This window comes from Parasteatoda tepidariorum, chromosome 3 (assembly GCF_982258835.1).
Source record: "Parasteatoda tepidariorum strain Cologne lab strain chromosome 3, Ptep-v5.0, whole genome shotgun sequence".
NCBI classification, from domain to species: Eukaryota; Metazoa; Arthropoda; class Arachnida; order Araneae; family Theridiidae; genus Parasteatoda; species Parasteatoda tepidariorum.
The window spans coordinates 66,975,082-66,994,869 of NC_141757.1; the positions used below are offsets into that span (position 1 = coordinate 66,975,082).

The window sequence follows — 19,788 nt, forward strand, 5'->3', positions numbered from 1 at the left end:
AAAATCTCACCACAAATCAATTCAACATACTCTTCTAAAGAACAGTCTAAATCTGCAGATGGAATTCCAACCTTTATAAAATTTAGAAATTAAAATGCTATAATAAATCATCTCAGATACTATGTGAAATTATAAATTTTAATAAAAATCCTAAAGACAACATATACTTTTTAAAATTTTCCTTCATTAAAATCTTAAAATTTCAATACGATTGAAAACTAAGTTTTCATTGCATTTACACAAATACTTGATATTGCCTAATTCAGGAGAAAGGATACTTCTTATTAAGACCTGTTCAGAAGCACACAAAGAAACAATTCATAACAGAGAGTGTCCCTAGCCGCATATGACGATATTTTCGGGTGTGGGTTTATATGCAAGTTTAATCTTGATGATGTACCCCAGCTCCACTAAAAGTTCGTCCCAACATTTATGCCATCCCCTGCTAACTATTACTTTTTCAAACTTCTACACTGTGACAAAAAATAGACTAAAAGTTACAGTTAATAGACTAAAAAAAGCTGTAGCTGGGAGATAAAAACCCATTGCACAGTTAAAATCAGTGTTGAAAAAATATCTAAGATCTGCTTTAAAAAAATCTCATGCAACAGAAAATAAAAACAGTTTAATTAAAAGAATAATAATCGAAATTGAAATTTTTAGTAACTAATATTTAAAAAATTTAAAATGTTTTAAAATTTCTTTAACAGAGTGATGTATGCATTTTCATAGTAAACAAGATATTATATTTTAGTTTTAAAACTAAATTGTTCATAAAAAAAAAAAACATTTTTAAAATAAAAAATTTATTCAATGTAAACAATACAGAGAGTTGGTTTGATGTAGATAGATATTCATACTGAAATGAAAAGCAAAATATAAAGTATATAATATCAAATAAAAATAAAATTTACAAAATTGAATACTAACTTGATTAAGAATTTCTTCAAATTCTGGAGGCCATTCCTGCATAAGGCTTTCTATATCTGGCATGTTCCTACAAAAAAAAAAAAAAAAAACATTTTAACATACAGAATTACCTAAAAGTTGAAATCAATTTTAATAGCAGCCTCAAATTATGTTTAAATCTCTATGCACCTGTTCTTTTTAGCATACATAACTACATTGTAGCACAGTTCAACATTGACATGGTGTATCATTTAACACACAAAGTTGTATAGGTGGTGTAAAACTGATAGAATCAATGTTAATCAGGTTCAAATAAAATTTAAATATCTATCTGTAGATTAAATATGTTTTTTATTTTTAGTATCTTTTTTTTTCTTTTGGTATATTTTTTATACACAAAAAATGTCATTTTTCCATAAAGAAATTTTGCAAGAACTTATATATAATTAACAGTATCATGCTTATTCATTGCAGCTTTACAAAAGCATATTTTCTCATACATAATATGCAGAAATATACTACATGATAATATATGAATGCTTTTATGACGAATCAAGCTATTTTAAGAAACAGTTCGTTTTTATAAATAAAAAAAAAACACATTTATTTAACAATTACACATAAATTAACAAAATTTAAGTACCCGTAAGGAATTAGTAATAACCTTGCAAAAAAAATAGAAGATCCCCAAAACCAAAAGCTATCTATATTATATAAAACGCTAATACGTACGTATGTATCAATAAAACCGATGTTATTTCTTTTCTCGCGCTGGCAACAGTTTTCATTTTTAATTGATGGATTCGGCGAGCAAGAGCACGTAGTGAGCATCATATGGCTAATCCATGTTACATAAAACGCTAATACGTTTTAATTGATAGGCTTCGGCGCGCAAGAGCATGTAGTGAGCATCATATGTCTAATCGGGTGAATTCTCACCGAATTATCAAAAAAATTCTCACAAAATTATCTTCATCGAAGCCGATGGATTACATCCGGCGTTCAGTACTATTTCATATTGTTTTACAACACATGGTTTTAGCCCTCTGGTGGGAAAGACTTTAAAACAAAACTTACAACAGTTACTTTTCTCAACAACTGAAATTTAGAATAGTGTGATTAAGAAAAATATGTGAACTGTTTGCAATTTCAAATTAATATTGAAATGCACAGGTTTAGAATTTTCTACAGTGAAAAGTTTTCGGAACTTCAGTGTTCAAAAAAGTATACAAAAGCTAGACGTTAAGAACGTATCCAATGAGCGAACAAAGCGAGCATCAGATTGCGAAGCAATCCGAAATGAAATGCGAAAGCAGTTCCGGGGGTTGGCGAGCGATAGCAAGCAGGGGGCGAAGCCTCCTAGTCTTTTCAAAAATCAACAACTTTCTCCTGCTTTTAATTTTAATTTATCTTGTTATATGCTTTGTTTATTTTATTCATGCTTTTGTTAGCCAGGTATTTTTTTATATTTTTAGACTTTCTACTCTTTCAACTTATTTTCTAAAAAAATTCTTTGATGTGTTTTACATTAATGACTTGCCATTTTTGTTAACACAATGTGGAGGAACATAAATAAATCAATAATACACAGTCTCGATTTTTATATTCATCATTATGGCCAAGGTAATACATTTCAAGTATTTAAAATTACTTACTTAATTACTTCAAGTACTTATTTACAGTAAAAATTAAAATTATGTCAGAAATTAAAGTCAGAAATTACAGTCAGAAATTAAAAAAATAAACACATTGCTTAAGCTCTCAATTGGATAATTATGTTAAACAATAGAGACATGAAAGTTCATTAATATTACTCCTCGTTGTATCACATTTCTAGCAGATATGACTCAAAAAGAAATTACAGAGCATAAAATAAAAATTTCACACCTTATAACTTTTATTAAAATAATTGGATATTCATGTAATAAGATGTAATCTTAATGATTCAAGGGCAATAACCTTACACACACTAAAATACTTATTTTCCATAATTTAAAATATTGTCTGCACAATCACAAAAGCATACTTTCTTGGCTTAAATATACCTTTTTAATGGTTTTAAAAAGATGAAAAGGATAGCAGCATTTCGGAAAATAGAGTTTTAATAGTTTAGGCAAAAGAGAAGTCAAAGTTTGGCCTCTTTGATGTTATTTTCACTTTTTGTATATATCAGGATATCATTAAAACTATTTAAGATAATTAAATAATTTTGCACAGAATTTCTCATTTATCCAAAGACAATGCGACATAAAAAATTAAATATTATATTTATTTATTACTTTAATGATGATCAAAAAATTTTTGAATTATACGGTATACAAATTTTAATGCTTTTTTTTTGTGCAACTTTGTCAAAATGCTAAGTTTTAGTGGAATGGGCCATATAGTTCTAGAGAAATAAAAATTTAAAAATACAACTTTTTTTATAATAATTAGTATGAAATAAAGTTTAATTAATATTAAGGGATTTAAACCCGTTACAAAATAAAAGTAATATAAAATACTGATTGTAAAATTGCTTTGTTGCAGATGAAAATTTAAATAATGTAGATGTCATTATTGCAAATTAAATATTTTACTTACATAATAATGGATAAATGAATTCTATTGATGGATGATAGATTTAATGGTGGTTTCAGAATTATATTAGAAGGCAAATTACAATAATAATTTTATGAATTTAAATGGAACGAAATTATATTTGGATTCGGATATTATTCATCAATCATTGAATGGAAAATAACAATTAAAACAAACAAACAAAATTAAGGCTGGATATAGGATCCAAACTAATTAAATAAAGGGGAACATGATCATTTACAAAAAGTGATAGTACAAAACAATCGTGAAAATGCAGGAAAAGCAAAAACTCAATAAATTCAATGGCCACAATACGTGAGGTTAACACTGAACAGATTGGTCCAGATAATATGTCTTGCTATATCCAATTACAAGCATAACATTTAAGATAGTGATGGGATGTTTCCAATTAAAACAAACATGTGCCTCAAAACAACAAAATGTACTCACTGCATACACGAGGAATAACACAACCAGCACAAAAATGATGACAATCTAAACTATATGTTCAGATTTCCTTTAATTCTAATTTTACATGTGTACATCAAACTGATAATCTTTAAACAAAACATTTAAATTGAGAAAAAATTCCTTAATGAAAAAAAATCACTTGAGAATTTCGCATAGAATAAACTCAAATTGTTACAAAATTATAGGTAAATAAAGGTTTAAAAAAATTAAAAGAAAAGATTTAAATAAAGAATGAATTGCAACATTAGACCAAGTGCAACTGTGACAAAACCTATGACTACTCTTTTGCCTAAATTATTAGGATCATATTTCTCCCATATTTTGATGGCCAAAAAACCAAATACTTTGGAGGGAAAAAAAGTATGTTTATTTAGAGAAAGTACATTTTTGTGGCTGTTTCTGCAACCTAAATTGCCGTTGGCACAAAGTAATTAGTAAATGCAAGGCCACCCTTTTGAACCATAAAGATTGGTAGTTAGTTTGTGCACATCCGATCTTACAACCAAAGTTATGTAAGGTGATACCTTTTTTTATTTTGCACACCATACATACATTAATGTAAGTAGGGTTATTCTGCATAGTTACGTTTACTTTATAATTATAAGCATTTCTTCAATAGCAGTTTCTTAATTGCCATACAAAATTACAAACGATACTGGCTTTTCTTTATATATTCATTGAACAGCGAATAAATCTGAGGCAGTATTGACACAGTGAACTTGCAAAAAAAATAATAGTAATGTATCAGCTTACCTTGAATAATGAACTGTAGGGGGTGGCTTCGATCTACGCAAATTAGATATACTGTTAATCCATGCATCTATTTCTTTAGGACGTTTGTCTGCATTTTCTAGACTTTTCACTACCTGTAATGATTCAGATAATAGTAGGTATCGTAAAATAATATTTAAAAACTGAAAACAAATCGAAAATATCAACAATAAAACCAAGTTTTATAATCTGTAGAACAACTAAACTTTGTCATTAATATAAACTTGCATAAATTAATAAAAGAATGAAATCAATAAAGGAAAATGTTACTTTCCTGAATTAAAACTTAAAAATTAATACTTTTTACCTTAATAGCATAAATAGACAACTTTTTTTTACGAATAATCTCTTATTTCAAGATATAAATTTGTTATTTTTTAGCTCATATTTTTAGATTACATTTTAATTCAAAAAAAATTTTTTTTAATCATCAATTTCACATTGACCTCCTAACTGAATTATGAGTTTGTTATCTTAATTTAGACGAAAAAACAATTAAAGCAGGAAAAAACAATAAAAAAAGTAAAAGATATGTGTGTTGGCAAGACAGCACTTTATCTGGGGACACACTGCCAATACTAAAAGTGCTTTCTTGCCAACACACATCTTTTACTTTTTTTTATTGCTTTTTCCTGCTTTAATTGTTTTTTTTTGAATATCTAAATTAAAATAAAGCAAATTGGGTTTTAGCTGCTTAAGAGACTTTTCCATTTTGATTTAATGTTTTAATTGCTAATTTACCTTTTTGTTTTTTTCTGCATTTGTAAATTAGTTTCATTTTCAGATTAGATTTGTTATCTTAAATAATAGCAAACATATAATGACAATTTATTTAGCAGAAAAAAGTAAACTTTGTAAAAGTAAAGTTTGAATAATAGTGCCACTGGTATATTTAATTTTTCCTCTTGTAGAAAATAATTAGACATAAATGTTAGAATGATATTAAGTTGGTTTAAAAAAAAAAGCATCAGCATTAAAAATAATTGAACCAGTGCATGTAAATTACAGCAAATAAAAAGTTTTAATAGTATCTAAAAATGTAGAAGAGTCACTCAATTTCATAAAAACATATCTAATTTGATTTGATTGCGGACCTCATAGTGGACCAAAGAAAAAAACTATGACATTTTTGAAAAAATACCTAACAGACAACTTTGAAAAACAGCAAAAACATCAAACTTAAAAAAAGTACAATTTTTTCTACCTAATTATAATTTTATTAAAAGAACACTGAGCAACTTAAAATCATTTGAGTTATACACAGAAAGTTTTTATAGCACTAAAAAAATAAACTTCACCCAGGGGCAACAGACTGGGATATCACTGGAGGTTTGCAACCTCCCAAAGATTTTCTCCATTCAGAAAATCTTGTCTAACCATTCAGCAAATTTATGAAATTTCATTTTCTCTCTCCTCTTTTTTTTTCTATATTTAAAAAATATTTGTGAAATTCTTAAGTATTTCTAGTTTTTTTACATATCATTGAAATATAAGATAGGGGTCATGTATTCATTACGCTATTTTCGTGTCTCCTGCAAATCTATTCCCTTCTTTACATTTCAAATCAAACATTCGCGACACACATCTCATTTCCTAATAAAATTGTGAGATTAGGTTCTAAATAACTCACTACTTCTTCCTCTAAAAAAGGTAAATAAATAGAAATATATAACATGACAGTGAATTGGTAAATACTAGATACAGTTTGATTGTATCGAAGTCAGAATTTTGCCACAATGGAAATTACCAGATGATTAAAATGTTGGGAGCACCTTCAAATCCTTTCGATGCAGGGAGAAAAGAAAGACTAATTCAAAATGCGAATTACCAAAGGTAATTTGAAAATAATAACCTTAATTTTGCTTATTACCCTGTTTCTTGAATTCAACAAGTGAATGTAATTTTAATAAATTAATAAAATTTTCAATTCTATAATCAATTTTTTTTTAATTATTTTCTAATTTCCTTTAGTGAAACCTAAATTTTCCTGAAGCATGAGCAGCAAAATATTTGATTCATATTCGGTATTTTGCCCCATTTCCGATTAACAAATCATAGGAAATGAAATCAGTCGATAGAAAAATCATTAATTATATTTATTTGACTTTACGAATTTATTTATTCCTCTTTATTAGTTACTTATCAAATGGTTCATTAATTATTTTATTTATTGAGAAGAATAATTAAGTATAAAATCTCTTAATCAGCAGTGAGTTGGTGAAAAAAAAGAAACACTATAAAAATATTAACAATAGGGTACTTCATTTTTATCAAGTTAATGAAATACATTCTCATGTATATTTAATTCTTCAAAGATTACGGCTTTCTATCAAATTATCAGTCAAATTAATATATTTTAAAATTTTGAATTCAAAGAAGAAAAAAAGTTTTTTTTTAATTTTAAATTTTTAGCTTACATTACATTTTCAGTTTAAAGCATGATGCACAGAATATTTAACTTCTACTCTGTATTCGCTCACTTCTTCTGCATAACACATTGTTTATTATTTGTTAATCGAACAATGACCAAAAGAATGTATTTTTGTACAAAAGAAATTAGTTAACTCTATGGTTGTAGCAAATCTCTTTCATCAATTCCTAATAAACTTGATTTGATTACTGATTTAGACTTAAAAATATGCTTATTCAATATGTTAAATAGATAAAATATAATATAATTTTATTAATTTTCTAATATTCTAGTTTCCATTTGAGACTTCTGAATGGTTCTTAGATATTTTTGATGCCGCTGATTTTAAATCTGCAATCTATTTTTCTCTACAAGCTACAGTTTTTATTTACAGTTTACAGTTTTACAATTTAATAATATATTTCTCAGGAATTTCTTAAAATTCACTGGTGTGAATACTATGTTAGAGAAGTGGAGAACTAACAATTAATTCAGTATCGTTGTAAGAATTAGGTCATAGTGATTACTCATTTTCACTGAACAATAAGCAAAAAATTTATTAAAATATTACTTTGAAATAAATCTTCTTTTATATTCGAAAAAAACATTCATTTCTATTTTGCATATACTTTCAAACGAAGTACTTTTGAATTTAGGCCATAAAACCAATAAAAAAATACTATTATTTTGATTTAAAAGCTTATTTGATCAATGAAGATTTTAAAATAATTTTTTTACATAATTGGCTAAAAAATAAATAAATCTGCCACTTTGATGCGTGTTTCTTAATGGGTTGCTATGGGTCATAAACCATCAATAATAATGCATTATATAAGTTAAAAATATATAATAATTTACGCAATTAAGTACATATTGTTTTAAATCCTTATCAGGATGGCATCCGATATAATGAGACTTAAATGTTTGTGTAACAGTCTTTTATAACGCTATGATCATAACAAGTAAAAATTTGGATTGTGTGAAAAGTATTTCAAAAAATCATGTTTCACAATATGGCTCTGTTTCTTCCCACAATCAAGCCTGTCTTGTTGTTTATTAGATTTGTCTTCTTATTACACTCGTCTAATTTGAGACCACCATTTTAAAGACTTTTTTTTTTCACTTTTGTTGCAAATTTAAAAATACTTATTAAAGGTATTAATATATATTTTTTCAAAATGTTATTTAGTTTCATCTAGAAAAGTGATTTAGAGTACCTCCAATTGCCTGTTTATTGTAAGTATTTTTGCTTGTGTTTATTTATGATTTGGTCAAATTAGGAATTTCATGTGGCAAAATGGTAATTCTCCCCTTTCCAAAAATATATGTTCACAGCGCTCTTGATTTAACTCAATATTTAATTAAAATTTGTAATTGAAATTATGACTTTCTTAATCACATAATTTTAAAGAAAAGTTTAATTTAAGTCAGAAGATCAGCCTCAGTCAGTGACTCAGGGGATGGAGCGTCTACTTTCCAATGAGGTGAACCGGATTTGAATCCCAGCGATAGCTGATCGATACGAATTCCCCACCCAGCTCACACCAACTACAGTGCTGACGTGAAATATCCTCAGTGGTAGATGTATCACGGGTTAGAGTCCCCTTGTAGTCAACAACCATGGGAGGCCTTTGTGGATTTCCTCTCCATGTAGCGCAAAAGCCGATTAGTTCCATCAAAAAGTTCTCCATGGAGGCAAATTTCTCCCAATACTTGATCCAGGAGTTTCCTTGTTTTCTGGATTGAGTCAAAAATTACAAGGCCACAGATTTGAACATTAGTAGTTGTAAACCCTAAATTGGGTCTGCTGTTTAACGACAGTTATGAAATATGAAATAAAAATAAAATAATATCAGAAAAAAACACAAATATGCTTCTGATCATTTTTGAATAAAAATAATTTAGCGGATTATTCCTTGATTTACCAATTAGAAATTCAATGATGTTATTACTGCATTGTAGATTTGAATTGATCATTTTCAAAATTGGATGATAAAAATAAATCATTAATTAAGAAACTCCACCATAAAAAAATCTTACTGAATTTGCTGTAAATAATAAATAAATGCAAAATCCTTAAACTCATCACCTTAATTTGAAAATGTAAACTTGTTAATTGAGTTTATTTTTCATAAAATGTCAGAATTCACAAAAGTTTAAAACAGTAAATCCTACAAGTAAAACTATATGCCTTAATCATATATATATATATAATAAGTGAACAATCCCTAAGTTTGAACTATCGAATTTTGCAGACATCAATAACATTATCAATTAAAATAAAAAGCTGTTGGAGGAAACATAAATTATTCAATTCTCCAGATCAATCATTTTAAAATCCACATTTGTAGTATAAAATGAAATGATCTGCAAACACACTCGAAAATCAGGACAAATAAGTACAATCTTTTCCTGACCCCCTATGGGCCGCTGGAAAAGGTATTGCTAAGTGTAAATCTGAGTTATAATGTTTTTTAAAGTTAAGTGTAGTTTAAACTACTTTGGAGCATATTTGATTCCTCTTTTCTGTTTCCTTGCAAGGTGCACATTGTTAGGGTCAGATTTGATTTTAGTGATAAAGATCTAAAAGTAGGTTTAAAGCCGCGTGGTGCTTTTAGAGATTTTGAACTTTAAATAGGAATTATTTATGAACAGCTTAGAGAAAAGGAAAAAACGGAATTTTTTGTGTGAAACCAGTAATTTAGTTTTCTTGATTTCTTGATAGTGTTCCAGGTCATTTTAACATAGTGCTATAGTGTTTCAAAAAATTAAAAGTATTTTAATTTTTTTTCGGTGAGGCGATGGTATTGTAATAAATTGAAATTTATTATAAGTTTTTTTTTTTGTAATACTTTTAAAGATAGATTATTTGTGTGTAGATGGCACCACTACGGTAAAGTTTAAATTCAATCATAATGATATTTTCTTTAGAAATTTTGAATTAGTCTTTTAAAAAGGGATTTTTTTGGGTAAAATCTATGTAACTAAATTTATTAATATTTATTGAAGATGGTATTATAACTTGTATAGGGTATTAGTGGATTCATGACGGTTTTTCTCAGGGATCTTTTTTTTTTGGTTCTGACGTCCGCCGGATGCGGGATGACTCTGGACGTGGTAAACAGGTCAGTCTAGATTCTTTCGCCTTGTTGACGGGAGGATAAAAGAGAAGCGATGAATGTGGCGAGTAGCAGTTGCAGTACCAGTAGTAAGCAGTTAATCAGAGCAGTATCCTGGGGATACGGAGTTTGTCCGCTGAAGGAGTGGTTCGTGACAGTATCTCGGAGATGGTGGATCGTAACCTTAGGGAAAGCTAAACTGAAGTCTCTAGCGGGAAGGACTACCGGGATTAGCCAAAAGCCGATATCTTTGAGACGATGGGCCAAGTCCGAAGGAATCTATGCTGGACGTCCGGTGTCCCCCTTCTACATGCCTAAGTCGCTTGAAATTAAAATAGCTGGAGAAATTTCGAGATCCTAGCCAAGGAGTTTGTCCATGAGTTCATCTACCTTTCCGGTGGGCGGTTCCAGAGTGAAAGCAGTAAATTCCGTAGGGTACTTATAAAACTTTAAATTTTATTTCGTTAACATTTTAGAGGAATCATTTACCGAAAATTCTGAACTGTTATGTTGTGTTTTTTTTGTGTAGGAGAACAATCAGTATTTAAGTGTAATTTATAGATATTATAAACCAAGTCTGTGTTTTTAGAAATGTTAAATGCAGTTCTTATTTTTTAAATGTCTTTTTTTGAACTGTAGAAGTTGAAGGTTATGCTTGAGTGTTTTAAGGTTGCATTTTTGTTTTAATTAATGTATAAATGTTTATTCCCATGTTGGCATTTGGAAATGTGTGAAATTATGTTTTTTGAAGATTTAGAGGTGCAATAAAAATGAGTTTTAAATGTTGAAAGTTTTCTGTAATTCATTAGATATTTGTCTACTAAATAACCTGGGTAACCGTTACTAAATTTAAATTTTGAGATCACAGCCAAAGGGGTAACGGTACAAATTGGTGCCGTGACCAGGATAGGCAAATTTAATAGATAGGGCCTAAATTGGTGCTGCAATCTTTTGCATTTCCAGATGCTAACATTTGACTTTTTATGTGTTTTAAAGTTGTATCATATTTGAGTGTATTCATGTATTCCCAGTTTTTGAAATAGACGTAAACAAGTTAAGATTTACTCAATTAATAGTGTGCTTGTGAAATTTGAATTGTAATCGAATATGTGTCCTAAAGATAAGCTTTCGCCACAGGATGGTCAAACGGGTGTATTTATACCTGGTAATTTTTCCCTTTTAACATTGCAAGTACTCCCCACGTTTAGAGGAAGGGACTCTACAGTATCGGTGGAGGAATTTCTTGAGCGCCTACAAGCTTCCGCGTCGCAGTGGAATTGGACAGAGTCAGAAAAGTATTTTGCACTCAAAGATAGGTTGTTTGGGGAAGCCAGAGACTGTATAAATGAATTTGGGGAAGACATTGACAATTTTAAAAAGTTGAAAGATAAGTTGCTTAATCTATATGGTAAAAAAGTTTCTCCTTCAACGGCTCTTTTTGAGTTTATGGCCTTCAGGCAACCCGTAGATATGCCAGTTGAGAGATATTTGGCACAGGCCGTGCAAAAAAGCAAATTTTTGGATTTTGGTCAATGTGACACTGAAACAAAAGAGACACAAAGAAACCATATGCTATTTAGTATGTTAAAGTTAAATTTACACCCTAATATTCTGAGAGGAGTTTTGGCTCGAAACCCGCAAAGCTTGGAGGAGTTAAAAAAGTTAGCTATTCTGGAGGAGAGTGCCTGGCTAACCGTGAAGGCCACGAATAATCCGTTTTTACAGTTCCCAACAGAGATATTTAAAGTTGAACAAAATGAGAATGGGTTGGCTGCTGTTTGTGCAAACCTGGCATCCACCATAGAGAAATTAACTGAAAAGGTAGAGAAACTAGAGACTAGAGTAACTGGAAATATGGGAAATCATGATAGAGGGGCAGTAGCGTTTAGAGATAATAGAAGTAATGAGAGGAGGATAGGTCCCTGTTACAATTGTGGTAGAGTTGGGCATATTGCTAGATACTGCCGTGCCAGGCAGAGAATGAGTAGAAATGTCCAAAGTCAACCTGCAGATAATGCAGTTGGAGATATTCGACAGGAAAACTAAGTTCGGGTGCTTCACAGGCACAGGTGACAGCGTGTATGCCCAAGTTCGTGCAAATTTATACTAATGAAACTGTAGGGACCCTTCCCATTATTAGTGTGACTTTTCAGAATTTAAAAGTCTTATCTCTGGTTGATACAGGAGCAGCTCTTAATTTAATTGAGGAATCTTTCCTACCTTCTAACATTAAGCGTCAAAATTGCAATATGTGTGTTTCATCTGTGGCGGACAGTAGGATTGCTTTACAGCATAAAGTTCAAATTGATATTCAAGTTGGCTCGTACAAGTGTAAATGTGATTTTTATGTATTACCTTCTAGATTATCTAAGAATTTTTCTATGCTTTTGGGAAGTAATTTCCTTCACAAACACAGGTGCTTAATTGATTATCAAGCTAATAAAATTCAAATAGGTGAACAAATAATACCTTGGTTATGTTGTGAAGAGGGAAAGGTGATAAACGTAATTGAACAAACTTGGAAAGAAGATATTTACGGTTATTTAAATAAAAAGTATACCCTTGCACCTTTTTCTGAATCGATAGTAAATGTAAACGTTAGGAAATATTTTAATTCTGAATTGTGTTTGGTGGAACCTATTTTTAACGACAGGGAATACTGTGTGGCAAGGTCAGTTAACAAATTTAAGAGTAATCATAGTATTCCAGTTTTAGTGTTAAATCCCACAGGAAATGACATAAATTTAAGTAAAAATACTAAATTAGTTAAACTGGAAAAGGTAATTTCATCAAGTGATAGCAATCTACCTAATTTTAGTATCGAAGCTCATGAAAATTTCGGTGAGTGTGATGAGGCCGATCTTGAATTTGATCAAACTTTTAAGTTAGACCATCTAGATAATAGTACTAAAGATAGGTTAATAAAATTTTTAAAGGAAAACAAGAATGTGTTCGCGGCCTCAGTTAAAGATCTACCGGGTTGTGATACCGTACTACACAGGGTTCCCCTAATTGATAATGTGCCGGTAAAGCGTAGAGCTTATAGGGTACCATACAATTTACGTGAGGAAATGGACTCGCAGATAAATATTCTATTGGAAGCGGGAATACTGGAACCCTCCGTGTCAGCTTACAGTTCCCCTATTCTATTGGTAAAAAAAGCGACCGGAGATTATCGCCTGGTCACAGATTTCAGAGCCTTGAATGCTAAGGTTGTTCCTGATTCCTACCCTATACCCAACATTAATGAGGCTATTGATAATTTAGCAGGAGGAAGAGTTTTCAGTACGTTAGATCTGACTTCGGGTTTTTTCCAAGAAATTGTTTCACCGGAGGATAGACATAAGTTAGCTATTGCAACCCATAAAGGACTGTATCAATTTACACGCACACCTTTTGGTCTGCGAACCAGTGCCAATTCCTTCCAAAGATTAATGAACGTGGTATTATCGGGTCTCGAACCTTTGAATATTGGCATTTATATTGATGATATTGTTATTGCCAGCAACAGTGTTGAGGATCACTTTCCCAAACTTAAATTGGTATTTGAAAGATTATTAAAAAATAAGTTAAAATTAAAACCAAGTAAATGCTCATTCCTTACTAATAGAATTAATTATTTAGGGTTTGTTATTCAGGATGGTAAGGTTTATCCAGACCAGAAAAATATAGAGGTTATTAAAAATTTTAAAACACCAAGAAACAAAACAGATGTTCAGTCATTTTTAGGATGTATCGGGTACTATAGAAAGTTTATTCCGAATATTGGTCAAAAATCACTTCGGCTGACAGCCTTAACTAAAAGTGGCAAATATGAATGGGACAACCAGGCGGAAACGGAGTTTGTGAGTTTAAAAAAATTCTTGATTTCTGAACCTGTCTTAGTTTTACCCAACATGTCAAAATCTTTTCACTTATATACTGATGCCAGTAATCATGCTATCGGATCAGTGTTAGCTCAGCTGGATGATGAGGGTTTTCCTCACCCTATAGCTTTTGGAAGTAGAAAACTGAAGCCACCAGAGACCAGGTATTCGGTGACCGAACGTGAAACCTTGGCAATAGTTTATTTTACTAATTACTTTAGACACTATTTGCTAGGAAGGAAATTTTTTATTTACACTGATCATTCCCCTATAGCTAATACCTTGAAGTTGAAGGATTCTTTTTGTAGAATTGCGCGGTGGTCTATTGTCACAATTCCAGTCTCACAATCCAGACATATCTTTGTCACAATTCCAGTTTGAGGTAAAATATATTCCGGGAAAGATTAATAATATTGCAGACTTTCTAAGTAGAAATGTTAACGAAGCAGAAACTATCAGTAACAAAATTTTATTTAATGAAGTGGATTGTAATGAATCACTTTGTTCCTTGACAAAATTAATTGAAGAGCAGGAAAAAGATCCTTTTTGCAAAGAAATTGTTGAGGCTTTGGGCAAAAATGAACCAGTGCCATCTAACTTTCATTTTTTTATTAAAGACAAATTATTAAGGTGTAAGAAAAGCCAAATTGCTGAGAGTGAAAAAATTGTTATTCCACGAAGTTTAGTGAAAGACGTCTTAAACTTGTATCATAATTCTCCTTTGGTTTGCCATCCTGGGATTAGTAAGACTTTAAGAAAGATAAAGAAAATTTATTTTTGGCCCAAAATGTCTTCCCATATTGTGAACTTCATTAAGTCGTGTAATAGCTGTTTACAAAGAAAGGCTCATCAACCCAAGCGATTAGCCCCTTTGCAGAAAGTGCCACCTCCATATGGTCCTTTTGAGAAAATAGCATGTGATGTAGTAGGACCGCTCCCTTTAACTCAGGATGGAAATAGGTATTTGGTCACAATTGTTGACCATTTTACAAAGTGGTTAGAAGCTGTCCCGGTTTCCTCGGTCAGCAGTAAGGATATTGCCATAGTACTTTTAAATTTTATATCTCGTTTTGGCTCTCCAAAAACTTTAATCACAGACAGAGGATCTAATCTGATAAGTGAGGGTATGAAAATAATTTATAAATCTTTGGGAATAGATAAAATTAATGTTCTCCCTTATCGCCCCCAGAGTAATGGTGCTATAGAAATTAAGCATAAGACAATCGCAAATTTTTTATGTCATATAGTTAATTCTACACATGATGACTGGGATACGCAAATACCATTTGCCTTACTAGCATACCGAACAGCGATTCAGGAGTCAACTAACTTTACTCCGGCACTATTAACGTATGGTAGGGAATTAACTTTACCTCTGGAATTTCTCAGGAATCATAAACCTTTCTCTTATGCGGGTGCTGAGGACTTTGCCAAAGATTTACTTGGTAAATTGCATAGTACTTATGCATCAGCGAGGGAAAATCTAGAATATTCTGCAGAAAATAGAAAAGCTCGTAGAGACAAAAACGTCAAACAATATAATTTCCAAACAGGGGATGAAGTATACTGGTTCAATCCTGTGTTAAAGAAAAACCAGTGCAAGAAATTTGCTAAATTTAATGAGGGCCCTTTCAGGGTGGTTGAAGTCTTATCTCCGGTCACTTTGAAAATCCAACATACAAAAAATTTTGGCTATACTAGGGTTGTTCATGTGGAGAATGTGGCAAAGGCGGAGCAAAGATTGGAAATTTTGCGATCCAGAGATAGTGGGTTCGGTGACCAAATCAGTGGCAGTATAGATAGGGAAAGAGTAGAAACACCTGCTCCAGAAAATCTACTGTATGAGACAGGTAAATTCGTGCCTTTTCCGCAACCTCGTTATAACCTAAGACAACGAGTAAATGGACGGGTCATAAGAAATTAGAATTTGTAAGAGGGGGGTGCAACTAAATTTTTCTTGTTATAAACTGGGTTATAAATGTTTTGGGGTGGAATGTCAAATGTTCTCCAAATATGGAGGAGGAGTTTATATCTGGCGGTGCATATTTTGGTTACATAAGCCGGAATGTAGTAGGTCGGCGGAGACTGTTTTTTGTTTTCAGGTGGACCACGGTCCGTTTATGTACATAAGTGTGAAGTGTAGGTCTCCACCGGCAATTGTAATGATGTATGTAATCAGTCAAAACTGGGTTTGTCCCATTTTTTTTTATGTTATTTTGAAAATGCAGATTATGAATCTTTAGATGTTTAAAATTTGAAAGCTGAAGATTGATAACGTTGCTGTACAATCTTTTCCTGACCCCCTATGGGCCGCTGGAAAAGGTATTGCTAAGTGTAAATCTGAGTTATAATGTTTTTTAAAGCTAAGTGTAGTTTAAACTACTTTGGAGCATATTTGATTCCTCTTTTCTGTTTCCTTGCAAGGTGCACATTGTTAGGGTCAGATTTGATTTTAGTGATAAAGATCTAAAAGTAGGTTTAAAGCCGCGTGGTGCTTTTAGAGATTTTGAACTTTAAATAGGAATTATTTATGAACAGCTTAGAGAAAAGGAAAAAACGGAATTTTTTGTGTGAAACCAGTAATTTAGTTTTCTTGATTTCTTGATAGTGTTCCAGGTCATTTTAACATAGTGCTATAGTGTTTCAAAAAATTAAAAGTATTTTAATTTTTTTTCGGTGAGGCGATGGTATTGTAATAAATTGAAATTTATTATAAGTTTTTTTTTTTGTAATACTTTTAAAGATAGATTATTTGTGTGTAGATGGCACCACTACGGTAAAGTTTAAATTCAATCATAATGATATTTTCTTTAGAAATTTTGAATTAGTCTTTTAAAAAGGGATTTTTTTGGGTAAAATCTATGTAACTAAATTTATTAATATTTATTGAAGATGGTATTATAACTTGTATAGGGTATTAGTGGATTCATGACGGTTTTTCTCAGGGATCTTTTTTTTTTGGTTCTGACGTCCGCCGGATGCGGGATGACTCTGGACGTGGTAAACAGGTCAGTCTAGATTCTTTCGCCTTGTTGACGGGAGGATAAAAGAGAAGCGATGAATGTGGCGAGTAGCAGTTGCAGTACCAGTAGTAAGCAGTTAATCAGAGCAGTATCCTGGGGATACGGAGTTTGTCCGCTGAAGGAGTGGTTCGTGACAGTATCTCGGAGATGGTGGATCGTAACCTTAGGGAAAGCTAAACTGAAGTCTCTAGCGGGAAGGACTACCGGGATTAGCCAAAAGCCGATATCTTTGAGACGATGGGCCAAGTCCGAAGGAATCTATGCTGGACGTCCGGTGTCCCCCTTCTACATGCCTAAGTCGCTTGAAATTAAAATAGCTGGAGAAATTTCGAGATCCTAGCCAAGGAGTTTGTCCATGAGTTCATCTACCTTTCCGGTGGGCGGTTCCAGAGTGAAAGCAGTAAATTCCGTAGGGTACTTATAAAACTTTAAATTTTATTTCGTTAACATTTTAGAGGAATCATTTACCGAAAATTCTGAACTGTTATGTTGTGTTTTTTTTGTGTAGGAGAACAATCAGTATTTAAGTGTAATTTATAGATATTATAAACCAAGTCTGTGTTTTTAGAAATGTTAAATGCAGTTCTTATTTTTTAAATGTCTTTTTTTGAACTGTAGAAGTTGAAGGTTATGCTTGAGTGTTTTAAGGTTGCATTTTTGTTTTAATTAATGTATAAATGTTTATTCCCATGTTGGCATTTGGAAATGTGTGAAATTATGTTTTTTGAAGATTTAGAGGTGCAATAAAAATGAGTTTTAAATGTTGAAAGTTTTCTGTAATTCATTAGATATTTGTCTACTAAATAACCTGGGTAACCGTTACTAAATTTAAATTTTGAGATCACAGCCAAAGGGGTAACGGTACATCCAGGAGTTTCCTTGTTTTCTGGATTGAGTCAAAAATTACAAGGCCACAGATTTGAACATTAGTAGTTGTAAACCCTAAATTGGGTCTGCTGTTTAACGACAGTTATGAAATATGAAATAAAAATAAAATAATATCAGAAAAAAACACAAATATGCTTCTGATCATTTTTGAATAAAAATAATTTAGCGGATTATTCCTTGATTTACCAATTAGAAATTCAATGATGTTATTACTGCATTGTAGATTTGAATTGATCATTTTCAAAATTGGATGATAAAAATAAATCATTAATTAAGAAACTCCACCATAAAAAAATCTTACTGAATTTGCTGTAAATAATAAATAAATGCAAAATCCTTAAACTCATCACCTTAATTTGAAAATGTAAACTTGTTAATTGAGTTTATTTTTCATAAAATGTCAGAATTCACAAAAGTTTAAAACAGTAAATCCTACAAGTAAAACTATATGCCTTAATCATATATATATATATAATAAGTGAACAATCCCTAAGTTTGAACTATCGAATTTTGCAGACATCAATAACATTATCAATTAAAATAAAAAGCTGTTGGAGGAAACATAAATTATTCAATTCTCCAGATCAATCATTTTAAAATCCACATTTGTAGTATAAAATGAAATGATCTGCAAACACACTCGAAAATCAGGACAAATAAGGACAAAATTTTTATCAGGAATATCAAGGCAAATATGACCCCTGTAAAAGTAAGTACAAATGAAAGTTCAACAATAGAAGAATTAAAAGCAAACCAAAGTTAAAAGGTTTAAACTAGCTTTTAAAAAAGTTTCGTAAATAACATCAAGAGATTGAAAGCAAAAAAATTATTATTTTGTAAAATTAAACTTTTAACACATTTGATACTAAAACTAAGTATATAATATGAAAATAATATTTTCAACAAAGAGGTTCTTACAAGTTTTAAAATAAAATTTCCATGCATTATGTGGAAATGAATTATAATGTCAGGTCAAATTAATTAAACTACACCAAATTACTTCAAACCAAATCATTTATGAGAAACAATAAAAAATTTAAAATTATATTGTGTAATTCTTCATAAAAGGGCAGAAAAAACTTTATATATATATATATATAAAAGGCACAAAAAAAAATATTTTTTTAATTTATATTCAATTTGGTGCAATTTTTATATTTGATTTTTATCTAAGATGTATTAAGCATCTATAACTTAAAACTTATGATATCTAATTCTCTAATGGCAAAACAAAAATATGATCTTACAACAACGTTCATGACTATACCATATACTAACAATTACATATTTATGCCAGTATCTTGTTTGATTTCCAGGTTTTTAGAATTAAAAACAAAGAAAAGAAAATATTGAAGAAAAAAATTATATACTTACCACAGATTTGAAAGTAGTTTCTTTGGAAATAGCTCGAAGTTGCAAATCTAGTACTGTGGGATCAGATTGTTTAGCACATGGCTCATCCAAAGCAATCAATCCTAACTTATCAGCAACATTATCAGGTCTGGGAACCTAAAATTATATTTTTTTATATTTAGTATCATATTGCAGCAGCTGTAAACTATAATTGCAAAATATATTATTTTCATGTGAGTCATTTCACTGCTCAAATTGATTAACACTAAAAAACAGAAAAGATGAAGTAAAAGATAGGTGACTGATTAAATGATTTAGCACGTAAACTAAAATTATTTCAAAAAGTTGAACTATCAATTTGTTGAACAGTGAAAGACTTGAATAACAATAGCCAAAAA

The 19,788-nt window shown here is 30.6% G+C and overlaps 1 protein-coding gene across 6 annotated transcripts in view; it reads right to left on the reverse strand.

Moving 5' to 3' along the window:
* IFT46 (intraflagellar transport 46) overlaps nucleotides 1-19,788 on the reverse strand; it is a 32,052-nt gene that overhangs the window by 1,917 nt on the left and 10,347 nt on the right. For all 6 annotated transcript variants that reach the window (XM_021144364.4, XM_043053149.3, XM_071180749.2 and 3 more), the window contains 4 exons: nucleotides 19,412-19,546; nucleotides 4,714-4,826; nucleotides 931-997; nucleotides 11-71 (listed from right to left, as the gene is read on the reverse strand). In XM_021144364.4, coding sequence (XP_021000023.1) covers nucleotides 11-71; nucleotides 931-997; nucleotides 4,714-4,826; nucleotides 19,412-19,546 — 376 coding nt within the window. The remainder of the gene's footprint in view (nucleotides 1-10; nucleotides 72-930; nucleotides 998-4,713; nucleotides 4,827-19,411; nucleotides 19,547-19,788) is intronic.